Source organism: Perissodus microlepis, chromosome 14 (assembly GCF_051167445.1).
Source record: "Perissodus microlepis isolate ML-2025 ecotype Zambia chromosome 14, ASM5116744v1, whole genome shotgun sequence".
NCBI lineage: Eukaryota > Metazoa > Chordata > Actinopteri > Cichliformes > Cichlidae > Perissodus > Perissodus microlepis.
In genome coordinates, this window is record NC_140474.1 from 18,583,176 (window position 1) to 18,598,436 (window position 15,261).

General features: G+C 40.7%; 1 protein-coding gene across 6 annotated transcripts in view; it reads left to right on the plus strand.

The window, feature by feature from the left end:
- grik4 (glutamate receptor, ionotropic, kainate 4) overlaps window positions 1-15,261 on the plus strand; it is a 353,377-nt gene that overhangs the window by 206,150 nt on the left and 131,966 nt on the right. For all 6 annotated transcript variants that reach the window (XM_084949763.1, XM_084949764.1, XM_084949762.1 and 3 more), the window contains one exon: window positions 13,090-13,254. In XM_084949763.1, the coding sequence (XP_084805889.1) occupies window positions 13,090-13,254 (165 nt within the window). The remainder of the gene's footprint in view (window positions 1-13,089; window positions 13,255-15,261) is intronic.

Below are 15,261 nucleotides of genomic sequence, written 5' to 3' on the forward strand. Positions count from 1 at the left end.
TACTCAGGCGGGACACCAGACAAATCAAGGGGTTCAACGGGCTGTGCGGAATTAGCGACTGCCACACCCAGAGTGGCGGAGCGTAAGCACAAAGCATGACACTGACTGCTCCACCCAGAAATACGGCCCTTTGCCCAGTCAATCTGCGGGTTATGTTGCTGCAACCAAGGATAGCCCGCCGAACACAAGAGGAGCATCAGGAGATTTAAAAAGAAACAGACTGAGCTGCTCCGAGTGATTGCCAGAGAGAGTGAGTGTGATGGTTTGAGTGCGGTGAGTAACCGTAGTCAGCAGGCTGCCACCAAGAGCCGAAACTTGAAGAGGCTCAGGGAGAGGTACAACGGGTAAGGCTAATTTATGAGCTAGCGATTCATCCAAAAAGCTCTGCTCAGCTCCAGTCAATTAGCGCGCTACACGGGTGAGTGAGGGAATAAAAAATCAACTTGGCTGGACAGCTGAGATGGGGGACAGAGTTAGCTGTGGCACCCGCCAGTATTCCCACCGCTACTGACGAGCAGATTCTTTTACTCGCTTCGGGCATGTATCGGCCCAGTGTCCCCTTTTCCCACACACAAAGCACTCACCCGGGCGCTGTCTTCTCCTCCAACGAGAAGTACTGAATCGAGCCCGACCCAGCTGCATCGGTTGTTCCTCATCCTCCACTGGTTCTTCTTCTTCCTCTCTCCATTGAGAAGGAAGCAGTCCATTAGCGCCCCCTGCCGGTCGCCGTCCCTCTCCTGCCTGTCTCCCAAATTCTCTCATATAATTATCAAGTTGAATGCACATATTAATCAAAGTACTAAGAGTCTTGGGTAGCTCTTTCGTAGCTAACTCACGCTTGATCTCTTCATTAAGGCAGTTCAGGAAGGCTCCCCGGAGTGCGTTCTCTGCCCAGCCCATCTCTTCGGCCAGGATCCAAAAGTCTATGGAGAAATCCGCAACACTCTTACATCCCTGCTTCAGGGTAAACAAATGGTTAGCGGCACCATCTGCGTCTGTCCCTTTATCAAACCCACAGCGAAAGAAAATCTTGATAGGAGATATTAGGTTGAACATTCAAAACGGCTTGGGCCTATTGCAACGCCCGGCCAGTCATCAATTCCACCATAAGAGTAATCTTAGCACAATCTGAGCCATAAGACTGTGTCTGTTGTCTGAAGATTAACAAACACTGCATCACAAAGCCTCTACTCTTAGTTAAGTCCCCATCAAACTTCTCCGGGACCGGTAATGTGTGTTCTCGCCTAGGTGGAGGTGGTGGTGGTGGCGAAGGAGGTAGTGGGCAAGCTGCAGCCACACTTACTGATGGAGTGGGTTGTGGATCTTTATCTGAGGTGCTGGGGGCAGTGAGTAACATACCTTGGAGGTCTGCTAGCACCTGTCGCATCGCCGTTTGTTCTGTCATAATATGCTTCATCATGCTCTCATGGTGGTCCAAAACTTCGCCCTGAACAGAGAGCTCTCGTTGGACAGGGTTAGAGTCCGCTGAGTCAATGTCTGGCTGGAGTATTCTGTCACGGTGGTTTACAGAGTGGACTCAGGCATGGAGCTCAGAATAAAGACAGTGCGTTTATTTACAGTGAAGCAAGGTTGACAACAGTTCGAATGTGCAATAATGATAGTTAGTGCGTCCTTCTTCCCGTGCTTAGACCGTGCGTGGTAGTGAGTGCCCATCTCTCCTCCAAGTGCTTCCTTGTGCCAGTGAATCCTCCGTCCCAATTCCCGGCTTAGTGCAATACTCCAGTGCTGTCTGTCGGTCCGCCACACCATTAAATAGCCCTGCCCAAGATGGTAGATGATTGGCAGCAGCTGGTGAATTGATTGCAGGTGCGGCAGCTCCGGGCGACAGCACTTCCGGGTTGGAGGTCCTATCCCGTCAGATCCTGACAAGCACACATGTATCTACAGTATTATATGTTATACATCACCACCTACACAACACAAAGGAAAACATCAGTCATGTTATTGTCTCCCCAAAAAATGCTTCCGTTGTATTTTGTGAGATTTTGTTTTTGTTCTACTTCTATTGTGTTTTATTCAACTTCAGGACAACTTCCGCTCTTGTCCAAAAGTAGCAAAAGTTCTGCAGAGAAAAATCACAAATGGTTGACAAGAACTTAAGGTTAGGGCTTCATTTACTATCTCTGTATATTACTGTTACCACCATGTGGTTTCTATTTATGACAGAGTTAGAAAATAAAGGCAGTGTTTGTTCCGCATATCAGAGACTCTGTTATAGCCATCCTGTTATCATAATTACTGACTGCATCTCACTGATATTTGCATTTATAGTTATTCCTCTCTGCTGACCACTAGTTGCAACAGAAACTGCATAAACTGCTGTCTAAATGCATTAAGTCAAACTGACAAACTTTTAACAGGCCAGTGCCGTCGGCCTTAGCATTCAGCCTCAGATTAATGAGACTTAACACATCAGTCCACTCGCGCACATTATGATTGGAGTGTGTACTTTATAATTACATTATGTGACACCAGGAAATCAGTTTCTTGTCACCAGGTCTTCCGTGAGCAAGGTTTTCTAATTATGTAAGATAGCACCTCCGCTTCCTTCAGCAGTTCACACCACAGGGCTTGCGGATGAGATTGATTATAGTGTGGAACCAGCAATTCCATTTGCCATGCAGTCAGACAAGCAAACAGATTGGCTTTGGTGTAGTTCACAGTCATGCTGCTCCAAGTGAATAAAGCCCCTATTAGACAAGCATAATGCACACTATTTTCATCTGCTGACATACCCATGTGCATGAGTGTTTAGGCACACACAGGTACATGCACACAGATTGGCACTCTCAGACATAAACAGGGAATATATGGCACTGAAAAAGGCTGTGATAGCTGTCTGGTTTCTCTGCTAATTAATGTCAAAGCAACCATCAAATTAGCAAGAAATTGTGTTTTTATCATGTTGAAAATACCAAATAAGTGTTGGATTAAAAACTGTTATTTATGTGGATTTGAAAAAAGAAAATTGCAGGAGGACTGAGGCTGCTGTCATGACAGATTTAAAATTAAAGCAAGACGCTTCTCACTGAACTTTCAAACTGAGTGATTTTACTGGAATATGTGTGTATGCATGTGCACATACTGCATGGCTGTATGATGATATTAAGCACAATCTATTGACATGACTGACCTTGACCATACTTGCATGTCACAATGAAAACAGAAAAAAATCTTTTAAATCACCCTCCTCGGTCTTTTTGGCCTCTCACTGTGAAGAGATGGCAAACTGTGCAAACCCATTAGACTGAAAGGCAGCTGAATGGAGGTGCTGAGAGGGGGCAGTCCTTTGCATTTTCCAATTGGGAGGTCCATGACCTTCCCATTTACTGTTCTGCACTTCTTATTTAAGTTGAGCACTTTATTTGAATTACACTCTCTGGTTGAGTTGTGTGATTTCAGTTTTAATGAGACACGGGATACTTAGTTTGGTATTTTATAGCAAGTCATACATAAACCAGTGACTCAAAACTGCTATAATAAAGTAAAAGAAACAAAAAAAAAGAATGGTGCTTAAAACTTGAGAGTGCTGGAATCAATGCCCCTCAGAAGATTGTGAATGGCTAATGTGCTGCTTTTTTATGGTATGTTTCTGAAAAGCATCCAAGTGTACCACCTTAGTTGATTCAGTCATAAAGCCCTATACAAACTGGCATTAATGCATAGCCTGTTTGTGTGTGTTGCTGTGTTTTCAGGGAAAACAAATGTGATCCACCCTGAAAACACATAGGGGTGGGATAAGGTGGATCAGCCATTCAAGCATAATAAAACAAGTAAACCTCTTACAAGGTTTTTCATGGAGAGGTCACTCCCACTCTGTACAGAAAGAGGCCTGTATGCAAAGAATAATCTACAGTCCAAGCCTGAGCAGTCTTTGTGCAGAAATGCTTACACTCTTGCTAGTTTCCATAGGGCTGCCACGATTAGTCGACTCGTCGTTTGAAGCTTTGTAAGATCCGAAAAGACGCAGGAATAAGTAGTAGGATTTAAGAGTGTAATAACGGACTGAAACAGAAGATGGCAGCACTGCATATACAAGGATGCACAGCTGCCGTTAAACCCCGAAGAAGAAGAAGCTGTATCTCAGAATTCATAGCGCGGCCCAGCGCAGCCCTGCTCAGTTTACAACAATGGCGGCAGCTAGTTAGTTTTAATATTACTCTTATTATTCTTTCTGGTTCACAAAATAAACGTTTAACATATTTTCAGGCGAGAATGTAACTGTATAAACCTCAAATATCTGCTCGGTTTATCAAGACACCACATATTTTCAAAAGCGCTCCGACGTTTTCGGAGACGTCTGTTACCCACCAGCCCGATAGCTAGCCGGGGGCAAGGCTCACTAGAGCCCGTGAGAACACCGGACTCCCGGCAAATTGTTTTCAAACCCACCGCTGTCTTTCGCTACTCAGGTTAAACATGATATATAAGTCACTTAGATAACTTAAAAATGTTATTGTTTGCCTTTTTTTTTAGTATTTTATTTGTTCCTGAGTAAATCGGTTTGGCTGAGATTAAAGTTATAGTTTTTACACAGCTGAATAAACGTCAAGCAGACAACAGATTATCAGAAGTGTGAGATGCTCGAGAATATACTCCGGTGTCCCGTTATATTTTAGATAGCAAGGAGCAGACGGCTGAGTTTATTAAACTTCACCTAAACAATCTGCAAATTTCATTAAAATTTAATAAAATATTATCTTGTCTTTATTTTGAGTTAGCACATACCTTAAACACTTAAAGCTGTAAGCTAATGATAGTTATATAAGAGCAGATGCATGCTGGTGCAATAAGCCGTACGTTTTACGTCCAATCGATGCATGATCTGATTAGTCGACTAATCGCAAAAATAATCGGTGACTAGTCGACTATCAAAATAATCGTTTGTGGCAGCCCTAGTTTCCAGATATAAAAGAACAAAATAACTTAAATGACCCTGACTGGATATAAGCACTTAAACATTTGACACAGAATTGAGTTTATTTCCATCGTACGTTACACAGGGTCAATTTACAACAAATGTTGTCTATCTTTAATATTAGCAAGACAACTCCAACAGTCATCAAATCCCCTATGGTCAAACGCTTGAAGTGAAGAACTTCATCATAACAACTAGCGACCTCCACAAGGGCCAGGCTCAGGCAGGAGGGCTCATCTGCCACAACCAGTTTGGGGATGAGGCGAAACAGAAGAGAAAAGGAAAGCACTGAGAGATCACAAGCAACAGCCATGTGAACAATGATTTAGAGAGCCACTTTTTTCCCTGAATAACTCAAGCATATGCTATTTGATGTAAGTTGAAGTATATAAATATGAAATGAATGGATGTGCAGCCGACAAATCTGCAGCAGCTGCGTGATGCTGTCATCTCAATATGGACCAAAATCTCTAAGGAGTGATTCCAGGACCTTGCTGAATCTATTACATGAGGAATTAACACTTCTAAAGTAAACAAAAGCTCTGTACAAGCAAGGTGTGCCTAACAAAGTGTCTGGTGACTACTGCCAAAAGAAAAGGCCTGAAGGACCCCAAATATAAACAGGACCAGTATGTACTTTCATGCTTTCACTTTCTATTGTGTAGCTCCATCAGTTTTGTGACCTGCTGAGCCTAAAAGAATTACTTTGTCATTACGAACACAGTTTGTTTCTATGAAATGCTGTAGACACAGCATTAATTCTTTGCCCTAAAGGTGATTTTTCTATCTCATTAAGCAGAGGGTATCTGCCCTACATAATAATAACTGCTGAGAACACATATGTGGAATGGTTGCCAATATGAAAATAGATTATGATGTTCTTATCCTTGTTTCCATTTGAATAAAAGTCATGTTAAATCACTGTAGAGTATCTGGACTCTTTAAAACCCTATTATTTGATCAAAGGCCAAGTCACACTGAACCCTCCCCCCGCCCCACGCATCCCTCCGATAATAGATTCTCTTCCAATCAAAGTTGGCGAGCACTTTACCATTAATTGCCTCATATAGAAGGAGAAGCCCTAGTTTATTTGATCTGTATTTAGCACTCACCCTGATGGAAAGGGAGATGCACCCATTGAGTTAATAGAGAAGCAAGCAGATTCTTCAATAAGATAATGAATTTTTTACCCTTGACTGCCACTTTCCAGTAACACATTGAGCTTCTGTATGATTACGTCATTAAAAGTGTTGTTCCAAAGCCAGGAAACTGCTGCAAGTAAACTTCTGAACGTGTAAACATTTCTACTTTGCTTCGAATCACATTTGCAGGATAGATAAATCCAGCCTCTAAAAGCAGGACTCATAAGGACATAAGGTTTAATGACAACAGTGACATTATAACAGAGAGACATGGGTCGAAAAGAATCCAGACAGGAAATATATTCTGTAAAGATGGTGCTTGTATCACCCTTAGCTGTTTTCCTAGGGTACTGTACTCTTAATAGTGTTCTTAAGGTCTTATCATTGTGTAATTTTTCACATGTGTAGAAATAGAAATAGGAGGGGGAAATGCTCCTATACCTTATTCTGGGATAAAGAAGACAAAGATTTGATTCAAACACCAAAGTTAAACTGATTCATTCAAATAAGAAGTGAGATGGCCACCAAGGGGTGTGACCAAGGTGGCTGCTGGGTAGCAAGACTCACTTCTACAATATTGCCTTGCTTCATTCAATCTGTCTTTTAGTTTGTTTATATGACTTATAAGATTAGCAGAGTTTATGTAGTTCAAGCAAATTAGTTTCTCCGTTGATGTTGATGGTGTAACAATTAAAATCAGCGTGAGAAGTTAATTAAGGGATGACATCTGAGGGGTGTTTAAAAAAACAAGAAAAACCCCTCACTGGATCATAGCCTGCCGCTGTGTGCCGGTACTGCAGAGGAATGTTTTTGTTTGTTGTTGCCTATTTTTTACTGAAGCTCTCTTTCACAGTCCAGATGCCACCATGCCTCAGCATACCTTCTGGCAACTCATTGATTGGTTTCAATGGATCAAACTCCAGCCCGTGTTTTCGCTGCGTGAAAACAGCCCTGCTTGTTTGCCAGCTGTCATGTATTGACCACGGTAAAATGTCAATTCCTCCGGGACCAGAACCTGCCAGAATTACTGATTTTACTTACTTCTGCGGGTAGCTTTCATTGTGCATTACAGCATTTAACTAAAATACTAATATTGTATTGACATTTATATTTTTTCTTGCAGCTTTGAGGTGATATTTCTTTCTTGTTTTTTTCTTAAATGAGAAAAGTGCCCACTAAAGAAACAGCAATCAGTGTGGCTTTTTACACACACGCACAGATCTGCAAATTAAACTGGGGAAATCTACAGTTATTGAGATGCTGACACAGATAGCAAACAATAATTGAACGTATGTAAAATCAATGTTATACTCTCAACCTAAATGTCATTGAATCATCATTGAATTCTGATATTGGTTCTTGATCATTTTTGCACCCTCAGTTAATACTGAAACAATGTGGACGTCACTACTAAAGATCAAGAGGACATAAGTGTTGTTTCAACTGATGTTAAAAAAAATTACTTCCACTACTTCAGAATAATGAAATTTACTTATCTTATAATAAATGGTGTAATGATGTTGAGTGAAACATTTTTGAGTGTACTATTAAACTCTAGGCTCTAAAATATAAACAACAGACAACTTAACATCAGTTAAGTTTATTTAATTTATTAAATCAAGATTAGTTTACAATAATTTTTGATGAATTCACTCCTACTGAATGATGTCCTGCCTCCACCTGGTGGGAATGCTAACTGTGAACTGCCTGAAGGTAAAAGAGTCACAGACGGTCACTGCCTCCACTTGCTGAGTGACTCCATGTACAAAAAGAAAACAAAACCAAAAACTGAAAATAGGATATGAAAAAAAAAATAAGGAAAAAGCAGACTTTGTTCAGAGGTTTTCATATATATCTCTCTCTTTCTAGAATTCATCCTAGCTAACATAATCCGCGTAAGTTGTAAATTACGTTAGCAAGCTAACTTCGGTTATTGACATTTTGAAGTGCCTAATAATGACCATGGTGACAGTTACACATCTGCAATATGTGTCACTGTACTCAGTATTTGATGAAATATGAAATATAGTTGGTTAAAATACATTTGGCACCTTTAAAATATTAAAAAAATAAGTAAATGCTTACCTGGTGCAGAGGAGATCTCTGGGGTGCAGTGATGTCGACTAATACAGGATTGTCTCCTGTATCATAGATTTTTAAATATCATCTTAACCCTTAAGAACACAGACCTATTTCTACTTTCATGAAAATTACGGGGGTTGTAAGTTATATCAAATGAATCATATATAACACATTTCTGAAGGTTTTTTTTGTAGTAGCTCCACCCACTGCCCCAGATCTGAAATGTCACATATGCGTCACATTGGGCATACAGGGTACATTTGTTCCATATTTAGAAAGTAATTCTGTAAACACTTTCTTGCTTTTAAAAACAGAATTTCCTTTTTATTTTCAAATTTTTAACATGGATAATGATGGTAACACTTCTTGGTTTACTTCAACAAGCTTCTTGGAAAAAAAAAATCAGCCCAATGTTGGAGGTACAATTGAAAATGTCACTGAAAAAACATTAACATTAGAGAGGTGTAATGAACTAAAAACATGAGCATATAAAAACATTGTGCCAAAATAGAAAAGAATGTTACATAAAGTCAATAACTTGCTCAAATGGCTTTTTTCATTGCAGTTGTTAGAAGTTTACCTGTGGTAATGGTAACTTTTGAAGCAATTTCTTTCCTCTGTGAAACAAAGACGTACATCACATTTTTCACAGAGGGTGGTAGTTGCATTCACCTTGCAATTTTTGCACCGACCTCGATTTTCACATTTTACAGGCCAATGTGCAACCTCATCAGTCCGGACATCCTCTGGAACTCCAACATGAACTCTCTTGGGTGGTGGAGGTGGTGATGAGATGTTCTGTGATGGGCGCCCCCTGTGTGATTTCCAAAGGATCAGGCTTGTGGCAACTTCTGCCTGGAAGCTTATTTGTTTCAGTGGCTTTTGGACACCAAGTAGCTTGCAGTCACGACGGTAAATCAACCATGCGTTGACAACACCGAGCATGATGGTTTGCCAGAACAGGTAGAGATACCACCTCCGTGACTTCATGTGGTACTTGTACCTTGCAATGCAGGCGTCAAGCAGGTCAATACCCCCCATGAATGTGTTGTACTCCTTCACAATGTGTGGCCTTTTGACCTCAACAAATGCCTTGCCCGATTTGCTCCAGCGACGGACTGTATCTTGAGGCTCAGTTGCACAATAGGATGAGATGAGGGTAACAGATTTGTTGTCATACCACTTCACAATAACCATGCTCTCCTCCTTATTCACCCTGGCATCAACAGATCCTCTGCCTCTCTGGGCAAGACTTTTTTCATCTTCAAGCTGACAACCTTTCCACGAAATGTTCCTACAAAGTAGATCTGTCGCTGAAGAAGTGTGAGCACAAGTGGGGCTGAGGAGAAGAAGTTATCAGCAAAAACTTTGTAGTTTTGCTCAGCTGGCAGAGTTTCACACAACTTCACCACAACATCTCCTCCAATCCCAAGTAAAGTCTTCTTCCCAGTACCACCTTGATAAACAACAAAATCATGGAGCATACCAGAGGATGAGCACCGGGCCCAGATTTTCAATCCCCAGGGTTGGGGCTTTCCCCAATTATAAACAACGACAATTATAAGCTATATAGTTTATGTCTTGCATTTTCCACAACTGTATCCATAATCACATACTGTGTATGCTACCGTTGTATATAGTGTATTATCTTACTTTTTTTCATTGGTTGTACTTATTTGTATTTTTGTATTTCCTTCTGATATCTGTACCTACGCTGAGGTAACGCAAAAATTTCCCCATCATGGGATCAATAAAGTCTTATCTTATCGTATCTTATCTTAGAAAAACATAATCAACCTAATCAAACTGAATCAATGTTATTCCAATGTCATTACTATTACACTGACAAGTTTCATCAGTATTTCAACATTGAATCAAAATTTATCTAACATGGCCGGATGAAGCAATTACTGTGCAGTGAGTCCGTATAATCAAGGGTTTTTTTTTTTTTGAATGAATCCTGCTGTTCATACTTTATTCTACACTCCAAAAACCAAGTCGTTGCCCTCATAAACAGGAAGAAATCATTTTGAGTAAAATCTAGCTGAAATATATAAAATCAAAGGTTTATTTGTTTAATAACTAATTAATTATTAAGAAAATATGCTTAGTATAAGCTGAATGCATACCAATCAATTAAATGTTTTAAATGTTTTACACTTATGGAAAAAAATTAACTGGAAAATGCAATTAAATTACTTAAAGTCGGCAGTGTCCTGCCACAATCATACAATGCTTGTTTGTTTGTTTTAGTTTTGTTATCCTTCATCACATCTTTAATATGTTCTGTCAACATACATGTTGGGTTTTTGGTTTTTTTGTCATTTATTATGACCCCCATATTCCATAATAGCCTGCATACTGTATCTGAGAGGAAACTGGCCTCCTGTTTCCTGGCTTTAGAAGAGCCTGTGTCAGGAGACTAAGCGGTCAAATATTGTTTCAAGCCAATTTCAATTGAGTAGTATCCACACAGGAACCAAGACATGCTGCCGGTTTAAGCAAAAGTGTTTCACCTGGAAGAGCAAGCACTGAATCCAATGTGATGATAAAAGTCAGCAACGATACATTTTTAGCTGTATAAAGACTGTGCTTGTGTGATGGGGGGTGTTAGGACAGAGAGGAGAGAGCTAATGTAAGATTTTTGGAACAGAGTCCTTTTTTCTCTACACAATTAAATCCAGGAAAAGTTCTCTATACTTCCATCCAGCCATCCATTTTCGTCTGCTTATCCAGTTCAGGGTTGGAACTTATCCCAGCAAAAGTTGGTATACACCATGGACAGGTTTCCAGTGTATTGCTGGGCTAAAGACTTTCCCACTCACGCTTTAGAATTTAGGAGCTGGTGAGAACCCACACAAGCGCAAGAACATGCAAACACAGCCCCAGCTGTCTGGTTGATTCGAACCCAAGACCTGTGAGCTGCACCATCATACCGCTCTTGAAGGCATCTTATTCTTGATTTTACAATGGTGTCTAAATAATATGATATTAAGCTGGAAATAATCAAGAAATAGTCTATTGGGTCCACGAAGAAGCAAACATGTCCTTTGTTCACAGCTTTAAAAGCCAGAGGTGAGTGCAACCTCAGATGACCTTCCACAGCTACTCTCTGCTTGTTCACAGAGCATTCAGTGGGCTGTAGATATTGACTTGCTGTGACTTGGCGCTGTGATGGTATCAGATGAGTGGGTATGTCTCATCTTTGCGAGTCAGAGTTAGCTGATGTTTATTCAGCTGTGTGATCCGTAGGGAAAAGGTCACTTCAAACATGTTTCAGCTTTGCATGGACGTCTGATCATTTAATTCTGATAAGATGAGACACGCAACCCACGGTTTTCCTCTATATTGGACAGCCTACAGCACATTTCCCTTTCAGCCATGTTGTACTTAATTGTATTTTTTTTGTGCCTTATTAATTTCACACTTTTCCGGGTTGGTTGCTTTTATCTCCTGCCTGCGCTTTAACTGCAGATGTAATCGATTTAACTTAAGAACCTTTGTGCTAGCCCAGTGTAATTACAGTAATTACAAAGCCTGCTTTCAGACATCTGCTGCACACTTTATTAGGTTTTACTTTCCTGACTGTAGACTTTTGGAGGTGTCTTGCATTTCATATAAATATTTGTTGATGTAACTGAGTCGAAAGCTGATTAAGTTGTCAATATATAATTTCAAAATTGTTGCAGTTTTGTAATGAATAGGCACTTGACTGATTGTTGATATATTGCTGACTTGTCAGGGTTCTAACGAGCATTGATCCAGCATAGAGTCAGAGCCACACAATTTCACGAAAAAAGCCCATTAATGGTTGGACTGATAATCAGAAATAAGAGACAGAATGAGAAGCCGTGTGCAATTCTGTTTCTCTCCTTTCTGACAACACAGTAAACAGATGATGTTTGCTGCACCTGCATAATTGCTCATCATGACAGTGTGACACCTGTGCCGTTAAAGGTCACGGAGTAAGTTCATAATGTTGTTCCCAAAAAGAAAAAAATCGGAGCATGCACACAAATGTGCCACTCCTTAGTTATGATGTGCTGTGCAATGATTTATAATAACCATCTGCAGCCTTATTGTGGTGGAATTACATTATTTTTTCTGCATAAAAATGAGAAGAAAGCATCATCTATATCCAATCCCTTTATAATTGGCTTAGCTAAGCCATATACAAGACAGGAATCAGTTCCTCTGATTATAATGCGACTACACTGCAACAAATATTGCATAGAGAATGCGCATAAATCATTTTGGAGAACAACATGCTGTCTTGTCATTCTTTAGTGTTCTTGTGACAAACTGATTTAATTTTGTAGACCTACACGGCATACGTAGCGTCTTTGGTAAGCTGCTGCAGTGACTGGTGTTTTAAGTGTCTGGCATGCCTTTACAGATGCTGATTTTCATTCTTGTGCAGCATGATAGAGGATGTTATGACTTTTAGGTTTTGTGCTGCCCTTTAAAATGCCTTTGAATAGGTGAAAGAATTTAAAGCTTTTAAGATTTCAGGGTTTTACCATACAGATCCATTATTTACATTATGTAGCACTTCACCTTTTTGGAAATATTAAATACCCCGCCCCTACTCTACAAGCTGCTTGGAAAAGTGTATGGAGTTATTAAGGATAATGCTGTGCCATTGGAGGTACTCAAGAATAATGGAGAAAGGTGTTCACGGAAAGTCAAATAAGCACTGGTCCTAATAAGCCTGTGCGCCTTGGGAGCTGCTTTCTGTAGACTCGACTTTTTATTGAAGAAAGGGGAAAAAGTGTCTTTTTAAATCCCTAAACTCAATGGCAAAAAGGCCACCTTCACTCTCCTTCATTTGGGAAATATTTCACTTACCAGTGAGAATAAATGTGTTTTATTTTGGGGGATTTTCTCTCAGTCTCACAACACAATGGCCTTTTCCATTTTCCTCAGCTGCCATCCTTGATGACCCTATGGAGTGCAGCAGAGGAGAGCGTCTGGCTATCACGCTGGCCAAAGACAGCATCAACAGGAGCAGTAACCGCTCCATCACTGGCAAGCTGGAGGTGGACATCTTTGAACTGCTGAGAGACAGCGAATATGAGATGGGGGAAACAAGTAAGTAGCACAGGAAAGAAAAGCAAGTGATTGTGTCTGTGAGTTTGTTGGCTAACGTGTTTATTCATTCAGTGAAAAAGAGCCTCTCTTGCTCTTTCTGCAAGTAGTTTCTCATAACATATTTTAATAGATGTTCTTTTTTTTATATATGGCTGCTCGCTTTTTTAGAGATGACCTTGAAAAGTTTTTCCGATTGTGATGTCACCGCGGGCCCATCACCATTTATACTCCCTGTACTCCTGCATTCTAGTCCTGAACAATAGGCTCAGAAAATAAACCTCCACCATCAACGCTGGGATAGAAGCATCAGTTGAAAGAGGAATCAACAAATTCACTGAGATTTAATTATTTTTTTTCTCCAGAAAGTCTCATCTTTTCAAGCTGTTCCAAGATCTCTTCCTTAAAAATCTTGGGATTTCTGAGAAGTGGCGATAAAGATTGGCACAATCATACATTTACGTCTACGCATCGGCCATTAGCCCCAAGTTATAAAAATGGAAATGTGCACGAAAAGACAGAACACGTCACTTTTGGCCTAAACCACCAGGTGCAGTGGACATTCTAATCCAGGTGTTGTTGAGCTTTTATTAAGTAGGCCAGACCATCATGGGATTCCCACTAATTTGTTACCTAGATGTGACAAATGCATCACTGAGAGTGACTCTATTAACACAAGCCAGAGTAGCTATTTGCTATCAGTGGTATCAGCACTTACCCACAGCATTTCTGTACTGTCTGGTGACTTGTTGCATCACACCTCAATGTTTATTGGTTTGTTTGTTTTTAAATTTTTAATTAAAACACCCCAAATCAATACAGCGCAGTGTGTCTCTGCAAAAAGTGCAGCCATTGATTTTCAATATGACACATTCCTACTTTCCCAAATGCAAGAGCTTCAGTGGTGCCTGCCTAATACATGGAAACAGCACTTTAGTTACCACAACCACAACAAACTGTTTTACTTTCTCTGCCCGGACTAAGACAAACCTCACAGTGTGGTTCCTTTAGTGTGATTGCGTGCGTGCATGTGTCCCCGTGTGTTTGTGTTTGTGGGTGTGGGTATATGTGTGTAGCTGCGCACAAGCTGGATTTTGTGTATACTGTGCAAATGTTTAGTGTGTGAAAGTGTGAGTGTGTAATTAGAGCCAGGATTTGGATTAGGGACGGATCAGCGGCCACGGATAGATGAAAATATCACAGAGTGAGAATTACCTGGGAAGAAAAGTCAGATCCCACCATCAATAAGTCCTTTCCTGGCTGTTCAGTATGGACATAGACTGATTGCTGCATAACATCCACATACTGTAAGATTCTATCATGCACAGATTTTCTGTTCTATATAATAATGTGCGACATCTATATGACAACCTTTATTCTTGAACACATCCTGAATTTACTCTCTTTAAGTAGTCTTCAGGAAAGATCTCTAGGTTTCTTGAAGTAATTCAAAGCTCTTCTTTAAATGTTGAGGCCTTTTATTCTGTTCTCTGTCAAGATGATCCCACACTGGTTCAGCCTCTATGGAGGCCAATCCATGAATGATGGTGTTTCATTGTTTGGGATCATTGTCATGCTGAAAAGGTGGCATTGATTTGTGAATTCAAATCTGAAGGTATTTTTCCGCTATCATGATTTTATCAATTTTAACATGATCCCCAACACCACTGGCCGAAATGCAGCTCTTTACCACGACAGAGCCTCCATCATGTTTTACAGCCACCTCCAACAGGTTTTCTGGGGAACACCAAGGCGCTCCCGGGCCAGCCAAGAGATATAATCTCTCCAGCGTGTCCTGGGTCTGCCCCGGGGCCTCCTCCCAGGAGGACATTCTCAGAACACCTCACCTAGAGGCGCCTAGGAGGCATCCTTGTCAGATGCCTGAACCACCTTAACTGGCTCCTGTGGAGGAGCAGCGGCTCTACTCTGACCCCATCCCAGATGGCTGAACTCCTCACCCTATCTCTCAGGGAGAGGCCAGCCACCCTTCAGAGAAAGCTCATTTCTGCT